Raw genomic sequence first — 23,362 nt, 5'->3', positions numbered from 1 at the left:
ATGAGCACACCATATGGTGTAACTCAAAATTGACAAATACAGTGAAACCTGTGTAAGTTGACCACCTGCGGTGCACTACTTTAGTGGTCAACTTATAGAGGTTGAATTATATGATATAGATCTAATTCTGTATCTGAAAATAGCGGTCAACTTAGAAAGGTGGTCAACTTTACAGGTTTTACTGTATGATGAACATTAGTTGGGAGTGTGAAACAAATTAGTATAGAGTGTGATAAAATATATTTTATTAACACAAATACTGTAAAAGGTAAATTATCTATAACATTTTATAAATAATGATTTAATAATAAGTATTCTAGAAAATATCAGGAACAGTGGAATTTAATATACCGAATACCTTTAGTGGAAAGCAAGAAGTTTTGCAGCATTACCAGTATACTGCAATGAGTTGTATCGAGTGGAATGTACATTACATTTTGTATAGTTCATGCTACAGAACTTGAGTCCTATTTTTATTTGGCATATTGTAGAATGAGCAATATATACACATTTATTCCCAATCTAGTCAGAAATGCACCAATTAAAGTCTTGTACTTTGCTCATCACAGATATAATTTTTCAGGAATTTTTCTCTCTCCAACTGTTATGATGAATCCTGCCATTTAAAACTATTATTCATTATCCATTTCTGTGACTGTCGACCATCACATTTTTTTAAGGTTGGAAGAGTGACATCAGAATCGTCTGGTTTGTCGAGGCAGCGCCCACTTTGAGAATGTATAACTGTTTCATCCTAACAATTATAAGACAAATTCAATGTATTAGTAAAATTTTTGAGTTAATCGCAATTTATGATAAAGATAATTCTGATTAATGATAAACATTTTAGGAGAAATGAAAAAATTTTGCATGCTGCACAAGACATTATCAACTCTAATATCCTGAAAAAAAAAACTTAAATACTGCAAAAAGTCAGCAAATTTTACTGAGCTTTGAACAAGCTAATTACCAGAAATGCCCTTTTGAGCATAAGCATTCAGACCAAAAAAATTTTCACCAAGGCCACAGAGTTGGGAAAAAAATGAATAACTCCAGAAATTTTAGAACCTTCGATTCACTCCTTTACTCCAAAATCAGCCTGACTCCGCAAGCACTGGCAAAAGTTGTGGAATTTAGGAAAAAATAACAGAATCTGGAAATTTAATGACTTTTGACTCCCGATTCAGACTCCTTTACCCCAAAATCATCCGGATTCCTTTTCTTCGACTCTGAAGCCTGGATTTTCGCTTACATATCCTAGTGATATAAGAGTGTTAAAACAGTCATCGTAAAACCAGGGGTAAAAAGCTCTAGCTAATCGGAGGACTTTGCGAGTTTTGTACTCATGTCTGTGTTTTATCTGCAAACTTTAATCTACTGATTTTGCTGAGAGAAATGCAAAATGTCATACATCCATTTTTTGCATTAAACCATGGAAATCTTTGAAAATCAAAGTGCCACTTTACAAATAGTACAAAAAACAAACTTTCTGGCTTTACTATTCAAATTGAGACCATTTCAAAGGAATTCACAAATTAATTTCATGTGTATTGTAGGGGTCATTCCATGTCAGTTGATCCAAAGTTTTTTCATCATATTTTTTATTTCTTTGAAATTTGGCTCATTGATTTTACCCTTCAAGGTCATCAAAAGTTCAAATTTTTAGATTTTTAACTCTTTTATTTTTTATTTATAAAACTTTGATTTTAAGAAAAACCCTCTTTTTTTCATGGATGCTTGAACACAAAATGGACAATAACTCATCACCAAATGTAGATAGAAATACTTGGTAAAAAGCATTTTAAAGTAAACTAGTTGCTGTTTAATATATATGATGTGCAACATAACTAATTTTATAAAATATTTCATTTTTAAAAATTTAAATTTAAAATTTGAATTTTTTGGAAAACATATAATGAATTTGCTTAAAAAATTCTCAAAATTTTTTGTGTATTTTATCTTTATTTGTGCAAAATTTTAAGTTGGGATCTCAATGGGATCACATTTTTAATGAATTTTCAAATAGAATTTGACTTAAGAAATAATGATTTTTTCATATTCCATTTAGTTAAATATAGGACTCGACCGATGCATCGGCCTGGCCGATGCATCGGCGCCGATGGTTCAACAATTTAGCCATCGGCATTGGTGGCCGATGCTAACTTGCAGGAAACATCGGCCCATCGGCCTTAAAATACATCGAAAAGCCGATGGAATTGGCCGATGTTTTTGAAAAAAAGGACCTTTGCTGTTTTACTTTTTAATACATAGTAAAGGGAGTTATTATTTTCTTATAAAATTTTTTACTTGAATTTCAGTATGAATATCTATTTTATCACCCCTGAAGGAATTTTTAATTTTGCATTCAGGTACAAACAAGTTAATTATTGCGTCGTTTCTTGCAGCTGGATGTACGTATATATCTCTCATAAGTCATAACTCAAAAATGGTAAACTGTAGAAGGTTAAATTCTCGCATTCGGGGTGTGCGTACGTTCCAGTTGTACACTTCCCTTTTGTTTTCGATCGGGTGCTCTAAAAGCCAGTTTACTCATTTTTTGTGGCTATTAATTACATATTTCAATGCAAAACTACTATAGCGTCTCAGACTGACGATCATTTGGTGATATATTGCCGAATTGGAGAACATGGAAACAAATATGAGATGGCGAAACCGGTTTTTGGGTCATTTTGCTAAATTCCCGTTGAACCGACGGTAATTTTTAATTTTTTGATATTTGTAATAGGAATCACAGTAATGCAGTCTTTTCTGTATCGCTTCGGTGGAGTTACAAGTTTGGGGCCCGTTGAAATACATTTTGGGGCCCTATTTCTCTATCACAGAAGTTGTAAAACATTTATCATAAGCATTTTTGTAACTCCAACGGTGCCCCTATGGTTATGGGGCTTCTCGTGCAATTGCAACATTTGCTAAATTTTAAATCCGCCACTGCACGCCAAAACAAACTCGGGTGCAAGTTTTAAAAGGTTTTTTCTGGCCATGTTTATGATTATTTTGAACTCTATTTTTTACGACTATTTTTTCAATTTCCGAGAACACTTGCGTGCCCCTCCTCCCACTCCCTCAATTTCTGAAATTAAACTCTAGTTGTACTTCTGAGTTGTTTAAAACTAACACCATTCATAAAATTAGAGATTTGTTTTTCAGACTTTATCTATTGGTTTAGAAAGAATTTAGAGCATTAAAGTAACAAACTGATTAAAGACGTTTTGAATGGTGACATAATTCGGAAATCAAAGGGACTTTTGAATTTTTCCTTCGGAAGTGCTGAAGTAGATTCAGAAACTCTTCCGAGGCGTTGGTGGTAGCAGTTCTGTACTAAGAAAATGAGGCCGAAGTTGGTGCCGAAGTGTGAGTTACTCCAAAATCAGAGGGTGACCCCCCCTCCTCCCTCGTCGTTTCAAGCATTTCTTAAATATTTAGCGATTATTTATTTTGGTCAAGAAATGTCATTTTGCGTATTTCTCATACTTGTTTCACCTATATTTCGTAATGCGCCATCTTTTTTGCATCATTAATAGCGATCGATTTTTTGTTCTGTTGTAAGTAACTATTTTTTAGTATTTATAAAAAATCAATGAATAAGTTATTTTCATTTTTTATAGAATAGTTTCAAGGATTTTCTATCATGCAATTTTTTAAATTTCAGAAAATTATTGCTAAATTGAATAATTAATTTGAACTTGTTTGTAAAGCTTCATAAAAGATTAAACAATCATATTGTTCAATATTATGTGCAAACAACAGATCAAGTATTATATTTATTCAGTTATTAACTTAATGCAAATATTGAATTCGTTTATTGTTGCTTCGTTTTAAGAACCTCGCTCTTTTCATGGGTATTTCCTTTTTCAGCAAAACTTATGTCACTGTTATAGATTTTATGAAAAATGCAAACTTTTCTATTCATAAATTTTAAATAAGTACAAAAATATTTCTATTATGATTTAATATTGTAATTTATCTGTTATCTTTTTCGTTTAATTTGATGACTAAAAAATGTCTACGTGCAATCTTTCCAATTTAATTGCGTAATTTGTTGACGGTTTCATAGTTTTATTTTATTTATTTATTTATTTATTTATTTTTTTTGATGGATTAAACAACATAATTTAATGTTTTTTAACTATTTTTAATGTACCTAAAACCATACATTATTACAATATTATTGAAATCTTAGCTAAATGTTCAATTTGAAAAAAAAAAAAAAAAAAACAAATCAATAGGTTATTAAACAGTCTCTTTGTTTTTTTTTTCTTTCTGTTTTTTTTTTTTTGACTGTTGTTCTTTTTCTTTCATCATACAGCTGTTAAAAAAAGGAGAAGCATAACTACACCCTATACAAATTGTACGCAGTACGATCCAAAAGTTCGGGGACAAGCTGCATAAAACCTTACCCAGAATTGTTCACATTACCGAAGCACATCCACCTGCAAAAGGACACCTTGAGGAATTATGTACTTCTGCCAGTGTTCATATAACTTTTGGAATCACTCCTGGGAGCCATTTTTCGCTACCTTCTTATGATGCAGCTTTATCTTCTCCTGACGGAAGAAAGTGGCGTACATGCAAATGTTTTTTTTTGCAGGGAACAGGTAAAAGTCACATGGAGCTAAGTCCGACGAAACCTTATGTAATTTGTTTGCCATATCAGAGTATTGACCAATCGAACCGTGCATCCTCACAACATGAAAGTTGCCTTCGTCCCCACGATGAAGTTAAAGTAGCAGCGCAAGAGGCCTTTTAAGAGGTTGCGAAAAATGTCTTCCAGGAGTGCTTCTAAAAGCTATACGAATGTTGGCAGAAGTGCATAGTCGTCCAAGGCTATTTTGTAGATAATTGTGCTTCGGTAATGTGAACTATTCAGGGTAAGGTTTTATACAACTTGTCCTCGAGCTTTCAGATCATACTACGCACGTATGAGTTTCCAACTTACTATTTCATAACGTTTTTGAGTGAAGAAAGTTTACGCGCATGAAGACATCACAAGGGAATTTGCGATAATTAACTCAGGAGGCGTTCAAAATAGATATTTTGGTCATCTATATATTCTTAGGTACATATGCATGTACAGATGTGCCGAAAAAACTTGTGAAGTTTAAATTGGGTGATCGTAAAATAGAAATTTAGGTCAAGAAATTTGATTTTTCTTTTTGTGATTACGATTCCTTATTCGTAGAAAGGAATTTAAGTGAAATGAATCAATGATCCTTTAAATCCCTGATAATCTTATCAATTTATTTCTGTTTGATTTTTTTTTGCCATCGGCCATTCGGAGGAAAACAATCGGCCATCGGCCGTCTTTGAACAATCCGGCCAACAATCGGCATCGGCCAAAAAATGCCATCGGTCGAGCCCTAGTTAAATATGGGGTTCTCTTACTGGTGATCGTCTGGTGAGTAGTAAGTAAGCATGACTATGCGTGAATTGAGCTGACATGAACTTGTAGAATAGTAAGCCCCGCTCCCTCCCCTGCGTACCACCACTAATTATTTTTTTTTTTTTTTCAAAATTAAAAAAAAAAGTGGTTTGAAAAAGTAATAAGCATAATGAATGCTGCCAAACATCAGTAGTGGCTGAGGCTTATAAATGGGTGGGGAGGAGAGATCACAAACATCAAAAGTCTGGAAAACTTTGACAAATAAAACCAGGGGTATAATCTCAAACATTTTTTAGACATTATGTATGTGATGCATGTACATATTGTGCATAATGGATTACTGGGAACATACCCTTGGAAAAATTGATAAGAACATCACTGAATTGAACCATACTCATTTGCAGCTTTTTTTTTTCAGCAGTGGTAGGGTGAGGGGAAGGGAAAGCAATCTGGAATAAAGCTTAACAACATGGAAAGCTATGCTCAAAGGAGCAAAGTTAGTTTGATCCATTTAATCTGTATAGATATATCTCGTTGCATTATTCTTCCTTACAACAGAAATTTAAAAGAAAACAAACAATAAAGAAAAGAAAAAAACAGCTGCACTCCAGATGTTGTAGTTATGTGTGAACAGACATAATCTGATACTTTGATTTATTTGTAGTTTTGTGTGAAAAGAATGGAAAAACATTAAAACAACATGGGGAAAACACTTTTGCTATGATCTTGGGGCAAACTCCTTTCCTCCTTCCGAAATTGAAGGTAGGTGCTGGGGTAGGGGGATGAAATGAATCATAACTTTCCTTATCAGATATTGAATTAATCAAGTACACTTTGTGAAGTTAGATTTAAAAAGAAACACTTGGTGTGAGAAAAGAAGAAAACATATGGGGTAAAAATAATTCTCAATTCAATCCCCAGGTGAGGCGGGATACTAGTATAGTGTTAATCGTATGTTTGAGTGCATGGGAGGGGGGGGGGATATATTTCGTTTTGTTTTAAAGAACATTTACCACCTTTTAATAAGTTTACTGTTTTGTTTTATTTTTTTACATTTTGAAAACTAAAAAAAAAAAGATTAAAAGTGGTGGTGTGGTGCTGGGGGGGGGGGGGGGCTTACCAATCTACAAATTTATGCCAGCTCATTCCAAGCATAGTCACGTTTACTTACTACTCATTTGACCATCACCCAGTAAGAGAATCCCATATTTAAATAAATAGAATCTGAAAAATATCATTATTTCTTAAGTCAAATTCTATTCAAAAATTCATAAAAATATCATCCCATTGAGATCCCAACTTGAAATTTTGCACAAATAAAGATAAAATACACAGAAATTTTGTAAAAAAAATTCATTATATGCTTTCTGAGAAATTTCAGTTTTAAATTTCAATTTTTAAAAATAATATTTTAAATAAAATTAGTCATGTTGCATATCACATTGAACAGAAACTAACGTACTTTAAAATATTTTTGACCAAATCTTTCTATTTGTATTTGGTGTTGAGTTATTGTCCATTTTATATTCAAGCATCCATGAAAAAAAGAGGCTATTTCTAAAAATCAAAGTCTCATAAATAAAAAATAAGAGATAAAAATCTAAAACAAATTCACTACAAAAATGTGAATGAAAAAATTTGTCAAATTTTGGATCACTTGACATAAAATGACCAGTAGTGTTTTTTTTTTTTCTCAATGTTTAGCAATCAGCCCCGTAAGATGAATTGCAATTCATCTCAAAACAATTCTTGTGATTTTTATTTATTTATTTAATTTTTCTTTCCATGAAAAAAGTTACAACTACATTAACAGAGACTGAAAATCAGAAATATGAGCATCAAATAAATTGTTATTAAAATGGTTCGACAAAGGAAAATAGGTCAAATATGTTGAAAAAAAAAAAGGTGTGACATTTATGGATAGCTCATAACTCCAAAACATGTCAGCAATTTTCCTAAATTTCTACGCTATGATTGTTGATTTTACATCTTTTTAGCAAAGTTCATTCCTTTAGAAAGTTCCAATCCATTTGCTGCTATTTTTGAGAAATAATATTAATATAAATTAAAGCTGGATTCAACAGGGGAGGAAACAAAACCCCGAGAAGCTTAACTTTCATCAAAAAGGAAAAACAACCACTTTTTTAAAATTTAATAAAATGTATTAATTTTGATATGTCTTTTATTTTTACTTTTTTAACGGTTAAAGAAAAAATTTTTGTATAAAAATATCTTTGCAGCATTATTTTAAAGGTAGTACTATTTTATTTCTTGGGTTATTTATTTTTTACGTAAATATTTCATCATATTACAGATGCATATTAGGTTATAACTTTAAATGTTGAAAAGGTAGGTTTGACATTATTTGCAGTTATAGTTATAATTTACAGAATATTGGTTCGATGCTAGAAAGCCGATATTGGTACATGGGAAAATATGCTCATTTAGTTCTGGACAGCACTTCTTGTTTTAGTTTCAAATTCCTAAAAATCTTTTTTTTTCCAAAATCTAGTTTCTTTTTTTCCTTTAAAGCTACAATTTCATTTTGAATTTTCTCAGTAATCTCTTCTATCTCTTTCAATTAAAAAAACAAAAAAATATGAATATGTTGTTTACTCCCTTGACCTAATTTTAAAATTTTGAATCAAATGAGAACAGAACAGTTTGAGTTCTAAACTATTGGTTAGGTGTAATAAATTCATTCAGCATAGTTTCTTGTTCTTAGCAAAAGTAATTTCAATAAAAGAAAAAACAAATCTACCAATTAATTCGCTAAAATTCATTCAAAATAGTTACTTGATCCCAGCAAAATTTCCTTTAAAATAAAAATATTTCATCCAATTAAGCGATTACATTTTCTAATAGATTAATCAGCAAGGCAGCCAATTACTGCCAATTAATCAATGCATTACTAATTTTAACATTTGAAAGTTAAGATTTAGGTCCGTTTTTAAAGGAATTTAGTCCTTTTTTCTTTAGGGACGAACTGAAAACCTGCTGGGAGCAATAGAATTTTTTTTTTAAATCTTGAGACAAAGCAATAACTCAGGAAAAAATTTGGTATATCAGGATAACTACAAAGTCTGCAGTAGTTGGATTGAAACATCTTTTAGAAATATTTATATAGAATTACCTCTTTGTCATACGACCACATTTGATTCCCACCCATTCCATGGCAGCGTAAAAGCTTGACAGGTCCTTCGCTCGAAGCTGCATCCAAACAGTTATCATCAGACATTATTTGCTGTCTCTTAGTATAAGCAAAGACCTGGGAAAAAAAAGTTATTTACATTTGTAATTTCTACAAATTATATATATAAAGAAAGATTACAAAGTCCGCTACTACTTTTCTTTTCCTTAAAAAAAGGTTATGATTAGAATCTGACAAACCCTAGGGGGACTTAAAGAAAAGTGTCTTGGAAACTGATCCTTTCAGAACAAGAATCTTTCAAAAGCTATATTATATTGAATTTTCCATTTAATTCTGAGAAGTAATTTGTCTGGCGCCTACATTTTTTTCTTAGCTTCTAAGATTTTTACTTTTTGTCATCTCTGATTATGATTATTTTTAACAAAAGTTTCAACATCCTACAGCATGATTTTTTTTATTTTAACCATTAAAGCTATTAAAACAATATAAAAGGGTTTCATGGCACCATTTTGTAGCCAATTTTCAACATGGGGTTTGCTTTGTTTTCAACATGCTCATGTACTGCCAAGGATATGAATTAGCCATTTGAAGAAAATATTGTTTATCATTTATTATCTTTTCAAATTAATCTTATAATGAACTTATGATACTGTTTAAAATAAAGAAATCAGAAGATGATAACTAAAAATGATACATTGTACACACTGTTTGAGGGTATAGCACAAGATTTAAAGAAAATATTAAATACTTATCACTGCAATTTTACTTTTTATGTACAATTTGTTAGACTTGTTTTTTGAACACCAAAAATTTAAGGAGGCTGGCAAGATTCCCATTAAATTCTTTAAGGTGTCCTCCTTAAAAACAGTTTAGACAAGAATAATCTCCATTGCAGATTGTCCATCAAAGTCCATACATTGAGCACATAAAGCTGTAAAATGTTTGTTTAGTTTTATTAATTTTAGTGGAATGAAAGTGAGCAACTGGATGAAAAATGAAGCAAGGCAATGAGTGCAAAATTTTAAAAAGTAGGAAAGGTTGAAAGTGTAAAGAAATATTGTTATTTTTGTTCCCTCCCAAAAATTTAATCTCCTTCAAAGCTTAGATAGGAATATCCCAGTTAATAAAAAAAAATATTAGGTACACTTTGATCAAATGTTAATTTAGGTTTATCTGTTTTCTAGTTTTACTTTGAAAGTTAAATATTCTGAAAATTTTTAGCTTTAAATTTTTAAAACATGGAAACAATATTTACAGTTTGCATTCAAGACAGGAAAATAATTGTTAACTTATAATGCAAAGGTTATTGATCATCTTACAGAACTAGAGATATACAGGTAGTTTTTCTGTACTTGATCAATTTCCTCAGACATCAATTCCCTGGTAAAGGAGAAAAAAAGCAATTCCTTTAGTGAAGAAAAAAAGTCCTAATGTTACTTTAGATTATTTGGCTACTTCTATCAAAATTAACCCTCCTGGCGGCGAGCCCGAACATATTCGGAATTATATTTTTATATTAAAAGCAGCAGGATACAAATATGTTCGAAAACTTTTTCGTAATGAAAACGGCAAGCTAAGAATATATTCATGGTGGCTTTTTCGCTTCTCCCCATAGTCACTCCAGCGTGTTAATTGGAGGTGTGGCAGAGTCTCTTGACTTGAATGGGCGGCATGTTGCTATTTGACATTGACGATAGCCAGTGTGGTTTGTACAACCTTGGAATTTTAAAGACAAAACAGAGAGCTAAAAAATGAACTTGAAATCGTTTCCAGTAAAGTCAAGTTTTTCCCATCAAGGATTGCAAAGAGGGGTTTATTCTGTCTTTCAAATGAAATCTTTCTTTTTCAACTTTCTTTTATTCTAAGAATACACAAAAATATAACTAATGAATCGTAAAAAATTATACCATAATACGCGAAATTAGTATCAAGAAATTATTTATGCAGTAAGGAATGCACAAATTTAATTATAGATAAAAATGGTACCGGGAAATCCTGATTTTACGTTTCTCAAGGGACTGGATTAAAAAAGCAGAAAAGGAAACATTTTGCTTATTTTAGAGCTTTTTTTTTATCTCCTCCCATAGAACTCGTAAAATGCAGGAAATTCATGAATAAAAAAAACTTTCTTTCCTGGTTAAATTAACGCTATTAAAATACAGAAAATATGAATAAAAACCCCCTGAAATGGGGGGGGGGGAACGTAGGCTCCGGAGACAAAAGATCGAGGTTTACTGTATAAAAAATTGTAACTTAAAAGGAAAAAAAAACCAAACTATTTTTAAAAAGATGAAACAAAAGTTTAAAAAAATAAAGTAACTAAAGGAGTTCAATTTAATATCATTGGCAGTAGAAGAAGAGACTTTGGTGAGCCCCCTTTTTGATGATTGTTTTAATATTTTAGGGAGCAATACCCCTATAAGTCTCCCTAATTGCTACAGATGTTCATGTCTTTTAACTATTTACTAGTGATGTGCCGGATCGTTAAAAAAGTAGATCCGCAGATACGGATCTGGATCATTAGTATCAAGATCCACGGATACGGATCTCTTTTTTTTTTAAACCCAATTCAACTATCTAAGTGTAAAATTTGATACGGAAGGTATTGCCATCAAAATAATGGCAGTTTCTTCAAAAAAGTTCAACTGCACCAAAAATATAATCAAGACTATGATTTACTCTTTTAAAGAAATCTCCGTTAAAATTGAGGGAGAGTTGGAAGGAATGAGCCAGCGCTGCATTAATGCTTAGATGGAATGTGAAAAATTATTTCTAGCTTACTCGTCTAGATGTAGGATACAGGAGCAAGAGTGTAAAGCTGCTGCAGAACAGGCTAGAAATAATTTTTTGCATTTTATTTCAGCATAAATGCAACGCTGACCCATTCCACCGAACTTACTCTGACCGACCAAATACAGAGTCGGGAATACCTTTACAAATTGTAAATAGAGAATTTAGTCTCACTTTTTTTGAAGGATGCGGAGAAAAACAAAAATGAAGAATAACAGAAACCCCAAATCAATAACAAAAACTAATATTAAATTAAAAATTAAAAAAAACAAAACGTGTCCCAGAGAACCAACCTCATAAAAAGATGAATTTTGCAGGTCAGATTACACATTTGTTAACAAATATGAACTGATAGCAGTAAAAATTTTAAATCATTGAGCTTTTTCTCCTTATCTTCTGACCATGAAATCGCTACCAATCACGCATATAAAGGCTTAGAATTGCATTTAAAATTTACTTAACAAGATTATAGCTCCTACTGTATATACGTTGGAAGTTTTAAGTAAATATCAAACGCAGAAAACTTCGTTCTTTCAATTAGGGCCAACATTTTTAACGTACGGGTAAATTTTTACTACCATAATTGTGAAAAACGTTATGTCGGTTTTTAATTAATATCCCCGGTAATTAAAGCTCAACAAAAACGAAGCCAAGCTAAGAACACTTTCAATCAGGTCAACTTTTGAAAGAAAAAAGAACTATTAAAATCGGTTCATTTATTTAGGAGCTCGATGCCACAAATAGACACACACTTTTAAAACTTATTTCCCCTTCCTTTTTACAACAGGGTGGGGGGGGGAGGGGTATACAAATTGGCTTCTGATATGATACTTTATAATTTAAATAGGGAATAAAACCTAATTTAAACGGAATTTAAGAGTCTTTTATTTAAATATTTAAAAAATTTTTGAATAGAAATGATCCATTTAAGATCCATCAAAAAAGTAACGGATACACGGATCTTTATTTTCCCTCGGATATCCGGGAACATCACTATTTTTTACCTCTCTAGTTCCTCAGAAAAATGTTAATGGCTAAGAAATGCTACATTCCATTCGAATAAAAATAATGACTTTCCATTCTTGGCAAATATATTTAATAACTTTTAAGTTCACTGCTGGCTAATACTCGTTTGATAGAACAGTATGTGAGTACTGCTTTCGTTTCAGAACATTGTTTCTCCAAAATCTAATTAACTTTTCATTTCAACTTAATTAACTGTAAATAACCACTCAAATAATTCAGCAGAAAATGCGTTAGAAGAAAACAACATGATACAAATAGCAAGAATTCCCAACATGTGGGGGAAATTATATTACGTCATTAAATCTGATGAAATATGAATGACATTACATCATATTTCACTCTGTTATTCTCCTACTTTATTACATATACAATATTTTAGTTTTATCACCATTGTGACACATGACAGTTGTCTTTTTAACCATAATTTAGTTTTTAAGTTTGCTTAATTTAAAAAAAAGGCTCCTTAAAATGCAGAAACATGTGCCTGCAACTCCTATTTCTATTTTTGCATTTTTAATATTGTTATTGTGTTTCCCACTTATCGCACAAGTGTAAGCATTTTATTTATAATTCGATGATTTTTGTTTTTCTTTATTCAGTTTCATTAGGAGTAAAAGCTAAAGTTAATATTTTCCATAAAGTTAATATGTTCATATTTAATTACCAAAAAATGTGAATTTTCACCTTTTTCTTTTTATTATATTTTAAAAAATATTTTTCTAGTGTTATTTTGGGGCCAAAATTGAATTTATTGGTGTAATTATTATATTGGCAGAGTATTGATTAATAGTAATATTATATTTCCATGTAAGTTCAGTTTCCTCACATTTTAGTAACTATATAATTTAAAAAAACAAAGTTAAAAAAGGTATGGCATTAATAGGGTTTTGAATGCCTGGAAACTAAAATGCGCATCAAAGCATTCTTGAAAATTGTAGACGCTTTACATATAATGTGAATGGTTACTCACACAACGATTTAGACAGTTTTTTTTAATCATTTTGCAGATACTAGCGAGGGAGTAAGTATAAGGAATAAAGTTATAAGAGAACTGATATCATGACAAGTATGATCTGTACATATAAAATAGCTTGTCCTGACTGACAATCAACGCACAGCCAAAACTACTGAGGCTAGAAAACTGAAATTTGGAACATAGGTTTATTTTACAACGTAAGCACATGCTAAGAAATGATTTCAAGGTCGAACCAGGCATTAAAAAATTCAAAATTTTACAAGGGTCACGAACATCCCAGCCTAGAGATGTAAAATTTCCGGAAATTTTGAAGTGGTGGAAAAAAAAAACGGTTTTCTCGGGAAAAATTGGAAAAAATTGATGTTTTTATGAATAAAAAAAGGATTTCTTAATAGCTCTGTTTCTTGGACCATATAAAGGGTTAAAAGCATTAAAAAATATATGCAATCTACACATCTTCTTTTTCTGCTTGACAGAAGTACACATAAAGGTAAGTTTAATTAGAAAAAAAAAACTTTTTGTTTTATACTGAGAGCTTTCTTGGTTAAACACCAGAAATAAGTCAAGTCATATTGGGTAAGGTGTATCTAATCATAAAAATTATTTTATTTTAGATTGCCTTTGAAACTTGAAATAATAATTGTAATTTTTGACTTTCAAGCATTATTGATATTGCTTGGAAGAAAAATAAGTGTGATTTCCCTTCCTTACAATGTAACTTTACTCTCAATGTAACGTTACTGAAAACGAAAGCAATTGAGTTTTGATTTTTCCAAATTAAAAAAATCGTTTGGTTTTATTTTTATTTCTAACAGAAACCCTAAACCAAAACTGCATAATGGTTTCTAAAGCTGAATCAAACTTAAGCTGGAGTTTCAGTTTATAATTAATAAAATGTTTTAGGGTCATTTGATCAGGAACTTTTTTTTTTAATTCTGAAGAAAAAAAAGGCCTCTGAATCTAATATATGGACGAGCCAAACTTTATAACACAATATCTCAGCTTGAGCTCAGCTGCAGATTCCATTTTTGTGCTTAGCACAGCAGTATGAGGCAAAAAAAAAAAAAAAAAAACCCTCATATAAAGATTGCATTATCGAATGAAGTAAAGTAATTTCATTTAATGAGTGTCTTGTTTATTTTTGTCTCCCACTTTATTAGAAAATAATTTGCAATACATCTCCTAGTTTATGCGTTGTTTTTAGATTTTTTACAATTTTAAGCAAAAGACCTATTTTAAAATTTTTTTAACCAAGTAGAACTACATTTTGTTTGCTTGTTTTGTGCCTCGGCTAAGTGTATTTGATGCCGTATGCAGCTTCAAGTGGCGTGGAAATGGTAGTCGATGTCCGAAAAGCGTACAAAAATGAACAATGAACATTTCAGTAAATCATTAGGTCATCCAAAAGTGAGTTCAATGAAATCCTTTGGTTTCCATTAGAGAATGGGAATTGGTGACAGATAAGTGCGACTAAGGGCAAAAACAGCTCAAACAGTAGTTTTACAAGTTCCAAAAAGTTCAGGCATTCGAATGACTCCAAAGATGCCAGAAATGTTTGAGAGGGGCCGCAAGTCCACGTTCAAAGAGATACCTTTCACTGATTTACCGTTGAACCAGCTCATAACCCCCAGAACAACAGGATTTGGTCTATAGACATTCCAAGTACCTTAGAAAATGTTAAACATCGCCAAAATTCAAAGTCAGGCTTTGTGGAAATCAGCACAAGGGACAAAAAAAATCTTTTTTTTTTTTGTGGAAGAGGAAAATTTCCAAAAAATATTGTTCCAAAACTCAAATGTCTTTTATATGTATACAGTAGAAGACCGTTATAACACCGACCTATATAACGCAATTCTCTATAAACCACACAACTTTTCAGAAGTAAACAACAGATTTTAATGTTTAAAAACTTCTTCTGTTTTATCTTGCAAACATAAAAATTGTTAGGCAAATTAAATTTTGAAACAGTTTTTCATTTTTCCATCTTAATTCAAAGTTTTAAAGTGAAAATTAGTGTTCACAGTAAACAGAAAACACCAGATGGCTCTTGAAAATGCAGCTGTTATGCAAACCATGAAGCTAGCAGAAATGCAGGATAATTCACTTTCTTTTGATTGTGAAACATTTATTTGTGAATAACTAATTGTAATATTGGTGCTTTATTACTCATTGCAGATAAAAACTCATTCTGAAGTGTTAATACATAGAGATATTCTGAATATTAGTTTCAAAATTTGTGAAATGATCTATATAACGCAAAAACCTGTATAATTCATAAGCTGTGGTCCCAAGGTGTGCGTTATAACGGTCTTCTACTGTATTACTCACACAAAGCGCTTTCATAATAGTTAACCTAACGACTTGAACATTAGCACAAATAGCGCAAAGCTTCGAATGAAAATTTTAAACCCTCCCCGAAATTATTTTCTGGTTACGGCCCTGATCTCATTTATTACATTGTATGGCTTGCTTTAGAGTCAAAGGTCTACCATAAACTACACATAAGCTTGGAGTCTCTAAACCAATTGCTTTATAGGGAATAGGATTGAGTGAAGGACTTGCAGCCATTGAATGAAAATTTCAATGAGCAGTTGCACCTCTGTATCACTCCAAAAGGTGTCCAGTTTTAAACCAATTTATTGATTGCTAAAGGTCTTCTCATATTACTATTTTGTGTCTTTTGTTAATTTATTTTTAATAAAGTTACATGGAAAATTGCTTGCCCCGGCTTTTTTGCTGCACGCACCCTGCACATTAGGTTCGCACAGTCAGCAGAAACATAGTTCTGTGATTAAAGCTATTCTTGTTTGTTTGTTTTATGAAAAAGGAAAATAAATTCTTCACTAAGGATATTGGTTTAATTTTTTTTGCAAAAAGTATTAATTGATCTGTATGCAAATTATATTATCATACACCAACTTGCATTATCAAAGTTAGTATTTTAACATACAAGGAGGGGAGGGAGGAAATTGCATCAGAATTTAAGTATGAGAAATTTCTAATCACTTTTTGCTGAATTCACCTTTATTATATCGGAGACCTGTTTTTTTCCGTAATAGGTACGTTACGGCACATTATTAATCTTGACAATTGTTTTTGTTTACCTGATTGTTAGCATGAACGATTAAACCTACGTAGAAACTACTTATTTGGAAAAATCATGCATTATTTTGTTACTGTACTTTTTTTTTCTTTGAACAAGAAATAAAACTTGAAACAAGTAATTTTCCAAATAATTAAACCAAGCTATTTAAAGTAAAAAAGTCCGCCAACTGAAAAACCCAATTAAAGTTATTTGCCAAACAGACTTTAAATGATCCTTTAAAGTATAAAATTATTTGCTAAATGAATAAATTGAGTCATAAATAAATGCGAATGTTCCATTAAAATAGAAATTAGAAAAGACGGAGCAAACATCACGACAATGTAAGCATATTTTAAAAAAATTCTTACATGTCTAACATTTTATAGGGTACGGGATTTCCTTTTTGTCCTAGATGTACCGTGTTTTTTAATTACTTTTTTTTTCTGCAAGGGAAGTTTTGTTTAAATGTTTTTGTTAGAAAGATTAAATCGCTAATCGGCCGGAAACGCTTCGTTCACTAATTGGGTGGGTTACTGTAGTGCGGTCACTTGACAAGTTTGGCGATAAACAGTAGAGTTGCGGGATTTTTTTACAATTTAAAAACTGTTAATGTAATTTAATGTCTTTTTTGTCTATTTGGGAAAATATTGAAATTGCAAGTAAATTTTTTTTTGGATTTTAAAGGGTGTTTACGCATTTTAGAAAAAGAAAATGATTATTATTTTATGTCAGAGAAGGGAGGGGGGGGGGGGTCCTTTTAATCAAGGAGTTTCTTTTTCTTTGATCGGATCGCTAATCAATCGTAGTTTGTATCACTTTCTAATCGGCCGGATTACGGTAGCTGTGTCACATGGCGAGTTTGGCGATACACAATAGATTTGTGGAACTATATTTACTTTTGAAAGCTGCCATTAATATAATGATGGCATTTTTTGTTTATTTGGTAAAACATTTTTAATTGCAAAAAAAAAAACCTTCACTCACAAAAGGGTTGAGTTCCAGTAGCATGGTCGTTTGGTGAGTTAGGGGATAATAGTAGTGGGAAGATTATTTTAAGTTTTAAAGCAACTGTATGTATGATTTAATGATTTGGAAAATTGCTTTGAAATCCAAAGAAACTTTTGAATTGTTTTTAACCGAATGAAATATACTACTTTTCTTTTTTTTTCTGACAACGATCTTTGAATGTCCCCCACTGGGATTTTTTAATTTTTTAGTTAGACAGATGGGATAGCTAATTAGTCGGATTTCGCTTTGCTCACTAACAGCTGGGTTACGGTGGCGTGGTCGCTTGACACGATAAACAATAGAGTTGCGGAATTATTTTACATTTGTAAGATGCTATTTGATGTTTTTTTTCTTTATTTGGTGAAACATTCTAAATTGCAGAAGAAAACAGCTTTACTCGCTAAAGGGCAGGGTTACGGTAGCGTGGTTGCTTGGCGCGTTAAGCGATGAACTATACAGTTGGAGGATTATTTTAAGTTTTAAAGCAACAGTAAATCTAATTTAATGTGTTGGCAGGTAGTTTTTTATTCCAAAGAAAATTTGATAGGTTTTTTTGAAAAGGTGTGTACGCATTTTAGTTAAATAAAAATTATCATTTCACGTGGGGGGGGGGGCGTGTTTTTTTTTTTTTTTGATTTAACGAACTTCTTTTGAATTCTTAGCACGGACATCACCGTGCGGAGATTGCTAGTGTTTATAGAAAGAAAATTTTTTTAAATTGATTTGAGCGATACTTTAAGTCTAATTAAACATATTAAAGAAAAAATGCACAGTTATATCGTAAAAACAAGACCTAATAGACAAAATTAAAGTAATATTTGTTCTCAAAACATAAGTATACAGATAATAAGATCATTAAAATATTGCACCAAAATATTTGTTCCCTTGTCTTATTATTTAGGAAATGCACATTCTAATTTATAAGAAAACCAAAATGCCCTTATGCTTTCAAATAGGCTTAGTATTTCCCCTTTTTTGAAAACTAGTTGAAATAGCATGTGGTAAGTTGCAACTAGGCTGGAAACTGCATTTTAAAGATATTCTTTTGTACTAGCGTTGAAGCAAAGGTGCACTGTCGTTCAATGTCACGAGTCACTAATGAAGCAGAAGAGACTCCACACTCTCTGCGTATTAGCAGGGGGGGAGGGGGGTAATATCCCTTTGAGAAAAGACTGATGCTTTCAGAGGCCTAGCTAGACCCGACTTTCGGGGGGGGGGGGTTACTACTTTTATTTCTTATATATATATATATGTATGTGTGTGTGCATGTGTAAACTTTTTTTAGTATTAAAAAAATAAGAGGGAGGTGAAACTTACATACTTTGGAATGGAATGCCCCAAGTCCGATACTTGTGTCAAACAAAACAAAAGCAAAGAAATTTTTTTATATTTTTCTAATGTTATGGAAAATTTAACTTTTTTTTCTTTTCCCTCCTTTTAATTTAAGGTGAAATTTTCTAGCAACGATCTTGTCAAAATCAGTCAATCCAAACCAATGAGCGTGTTCCGTTCATTTCAAAGTGAGTGCTTAATTTAGAGGCTAACACACATCTACAAAAGCTGGCATCCCTGAAAGCTAATAGATGCTTCCATTTCCGCCTGTAAACTGGATGTTTGACTTTCAATCTCATCGGTGGTCAGACTATAAAGACTATTTTTACTAACTTGATTTGCACTAAAAGTATGAAAAAAATAAAAAAATACTTCTTGAATTATACCTGAAAAAAATGAAATTGCTTTTCATATCGTTATATTTATGTGTTGCTTTTTATGTATTTACATTTATGCTAATTTTAAAGCGGTTAATAAAATCTGAATAAAAAAATTAGGGAAGAAATATAGGCGGTAGAAAGTTATTAGCATAAAGCTGCATACCATCTGTTCTTCTCTCAAGTTTCTATTTTTAATTTTATTAGCTGCTTTAGAATTTACATAAATATCTATTTGAGAGAGCAACAGCAATTTTCGAGTGTTATAAACAGAAGTCTTTTTATTTTCTATTTTTTAATGCGAACCCAGCTAACAGAAATAGTCTAGATTCATTTCGTTTTTTGGCATTTTATTATGCTATGCAGTTTTTCTTTTGAATTAAAATAAAATTATCTTCAGAAGGGTTCGATGGGACTAGGGCTGCTTTGCAGACTGTACTTCGTTTTCTTCAGATGACGTTAACTTTCTCTTTTTAGAGCAATCCTTTTCTTCATTTTCATTTTTTTTCTTTGGGTTTAAAAAAGCTTGTTGTCTGTTTTGCTCGCTTCATTATGCATCAACTTTCACTTAGAATGTAATATTTTAAACAGACTGTACGTTTCTAAAAGAATACTGGATGAAAAATCAATGTGATTGCAACGGATACTCTGGTTAGCAAAGGTCGTTTTGACTATGACCTATGACACACACGAGACCAGATCAACAAAAACCTCGATCGGCTCGAATTCCAGTTTCTGCATCATTTTTGGACTCGAAGCCCAATGATCTTTAAAAAGCAGCAACCAAAAACATTTTCTTCAACTCAGAAACAGAGGAATTGTCTTCAAGAGCTGAGGGGGCAGTGGAAAAAAGGGGGCAGTGGAAATGCGTTCCACGAATAGGCTTTCTAGGAAGATTAACAAAAGGACAGTCGTTTCGCGCACTTTTTGGAAGAAGAATAAATGGGTGAAATTCACAGGTCTGACATTTAAGATGAACATTTCAAGTCCATGGTTAAAGATCATTCAGGTTAAAAGCCATTTCGCTGGATTAGTACTGTTCTTTGGTTGCTCTCTTTCTTAAAATTCTGATTCCTTAGAAAACCGAAATGATAGGAGTAAAAAGAAAGTATAAGATTTTTTCAAGTGATGAAAAAAGGAAAATCGTAGAATATTGGCCAAGTTAGATTTGCAGCAATTGCTAACCTTAAGAGGATAAATAATGAATTTAAAAAGAAAAAAAAATCAGGAACCAAAAAGCAATAAGACTTTTTCTTGAAAAAGATATGCTTAGTTTCTTATACTGTCAAAATGATTCCTTAAACTTGCAATAAAGCATTTAATAATGTAATAATAGAATAAATACCTAACAAAACTAATACAGAGGAATTTTAATCAAGAGTCCACATTGTCTTTAGTATTGATTTCAAACTTTCACCATCCTATTCCAAATTTCTATAAAATTTCTTAAAGCCCCTCTATCTCAAAACCTCTTTATCTCGATTTTTTTCTTTCCTGTAAAATTCGAAACATACAGATTCGACTGTATGCAATATTCCCACTGCGCCACTCATAAAATTAAACATATTTAGCAATTTACAGACATATACGTGGATTTAACAAATCAATCTCATTTCTAAAGCAAAGTGTCAAATTTTAGTCAATTATCAAAAAATTGTCGCAGCAGAGGGAGGTGTCTATATGCTTGAGGAGCAGGTTTTCAATGGCTTTGGGGGGGGGGGGGAGCGAAGTGAATTTTTGACCTTTGTTACTCAGAAAAAAGTCATTTTGATTTTTTTTTCTTTTTCTTCTTTTTTTTCTTTCTCTTCTCTTTTCGTTTTCTCTTTTTTTTAAGAGACAAACGTTTCGGGGGGGGGGGGGGTTGTCCCCAACCCCCCTAGCTACGCTCCTGGATGCTTTATGGGTCCACGTGGTATTTCAGTGATGACACCTATCAGAATTTCTAGATAAACATGGTGGCCACCTAGGAGGTTAAGTAGGTTAAAAATCTTAATAAAAGCAGGAAAAAAAAAAACTTAAACTCACAATTTTTAACAAATTTACTAATCACAAAGATAAAATTTGTTTAGATATTAAAACATTTGTATTTATCAATATAATTAATAATTAAATTTATACTTGAAGTATTTACTTACAGTGTATTATTTTTATCATTACTATTTCCTAATTAACAGAATTTAAAGCAAAGACCTTATTTGTAATTGGGTTCTTGCCCTTTTTTCAGTTTCTGCTATAGTTTTTTCCATTGTCTCCCGGCAAAAATACCTTGGCAAAATAAAACTTTAAAATCTTCCTCTCTTAAAAAATTTGAATTTTAACTCCTGAACTCAAAAAAAAAAAAAAAAAAAAAAAAATACTTATCTCATTAAAATTTACAAAAATCAGAAACTTTCAAGAATGGAACTAACCGCATGGACTTTTGAATGACTTCTATCACATGTACATCACACAGAGTATTGCAACTGAAAATGAGTAGATATGTTTTCCCTCTCCCTTAGTACTGATAGTGTTCAAAAAATTGCCTTATAAATCCAAAACCAATGATTTTCAGCTTGAACTTGTTACTCCAACAAGTACAACTAAAATACATAACATTTTTACACATTCAAAGATATGCAATACAAAAAGCATTAATAAAAAAATTAATATTTTTTGCAACCACTTGCTTTTAAAGGACAAAACTCACTTGATTTCCACCTAATCCATGACATGTTCCCATTGCTACATTTTCACCACTTTTTCTACCAAAAGTATCTAAACAGTTAGCAGTCTCAGCATTTTTGACCTAAAACACCAAAACAGAGTTACAGAATTAGCTTTAAATTACTGTTAGAAATTTTATGTTAACATATCTGTTAATCGTAAGAATTAAAAGCCATTCACATGATTACAGTCTGACTTGATATATCACATCGTCCCCACCCGTCCATCCCTAATTCGGCGGAAATTTCATAGAGATGTCGACATGCCCTTTGAAACTAACACATGCTTATTTTCATCTTCAACAATCCTAATCATGATGATTTAGGATCTCTCTCTCTCTCTCAAAAAAAAAAGGCACTCCAAAATCACAGAGCAGATTTGCTAATCAAATTGCCATGTTTAGGCTAAGCTGGCAGAAAAATTTATTACACTGAAGGCCTGAAATTCTGAGAGCTTAAAGTACTTTTGGTTGTTGATAGGTTCAGTATTTTAGGAACTTAAGCTCATTAGCTTTTGGGTAGCACGCATGTAAACTCATTACAAAATGTGGTGAGGAAATTTTCCCCTGAATTTTAAGTTGCCACAAATTTTGAACAAAAAAAATCAAAAGAACCATTAGCAAGTACATAAACCCCCCTCCCTCATGCTATGCTTTTTTAATTGTCGTGTTCTCTCTGACGGGGGGGGGGGGGATAGAATGTAATTTTTCAATTTTAACTGAGGAACAACATTGAAAACAAAACATTTTCTGGTAAGAAAAAATCTGCTCTTTCTTATGGTGCTAACCTCAGTAGCAGAAATATTGTGACACTGCGATATATGTTACAAATTCTTGAGAAAGTCTGCAGACTATTTCTTAGTTGCTGGCACAAAAAAAATAAAAATAAAAATAAATAAATAAAATAAAGAAAATATAATCTGAACTTTCCATTGAGCAAAGATTTGTATAGTATTTCTGGGATATTTTAATCCACAGGTAGCATGTACTTGCATTTTTACCATGTTTTTATCAACTCGGTTTGGTGTGTCTGTTCAGGTTAAATTTTGTGATTGATTATTAACCAACTTCCCTATAAGCTACACTTGAAAATTTGAACATAGTTCAGAATCGGATGACAATGTAAAAGAATAAGCGTGAAAGGCTCAAAGTGTTTAAAGTCTAATTTGAAGATTATCAAACCTCAGAAAAAAGCTCTTATCTATACAAAATGAATACACTATCATTTTAAATTTGTTGGATGACAATGTAAAAGAATAAGCGTGAAAGGCTCAAAGTGTTTAAAGTCTAATTTGAAGATTATCAAACCTCAGAAAAAAGCTCTTATCTATACAAAATGAATACACTATCATTTTAAATTTGTTATCATAGGAAAGCCCATAAAAAAACTACTCCAGAGAATAATCAAGTTTTGGATGACAATTAAAAAACGTGAAATAACTATTTTAAAATGATTGTAAGCAAAATTATTTGAAGTCTATACTTCATTCAATACAATATATTGTACTGAATAAT

The 23,362-nt window shown here is 31.6% G+C and overlaps 1 protein-coding gene across 3 annotated transcripts in view; it reads right to left on the bottom strand.

The window, feature by feature from the left end:
• Nucleotides 1-240: 240 nt before the first annotated feature.
• The window catches only part of LOC129234524 (polypeptide N-acetylgalactosaminyltransferase 5-like), an 82,131-nt gene continuing 59,009 nt past the window's right edge, over nt 241-23,362 (bottom strand). For all 3 annotated transcript variants that reach the window (XM_054868533.1, XM_054868532.1, XM_054868530.1), the window contains 3 exons: nt 21,833-21,931; nt 8,535-8,669; nt 241-754 (listed from right to left, as the gene is read on the bottom strand). In XM_054868533.1, coding sequence (XP_054724508.1) covers nt 605-754; nt 8,535-8,669; nt 21,833-21,931 — 384 coding nt within the window. In that variant the 3' untranslated portion in view covers nt 241-604. The remainder of the gene's footprint in view (nt 755-8,534; nt 8,670-21,832; nt 21,932-23,362) is intronic.

This window comes from Uloborus diversus, chromosome 1 (genome assembly GCF_026930045.1).
Source record: "Uloborus diversus isolate 005 chromosome 1, Udiv.v.3.1, whole genome shotgun sequence".
NCBI lineage: Eukaryota > Metazoa > Arthropoda > Arachnida > Araneae > Uloboridae > Uloborus > Uloborus diversus.
The sequence above is the reverse complement of the archived record's forward strand: the minus strand, read 5'-3'. Positions and strand labels throughout refer to the sequence as shown.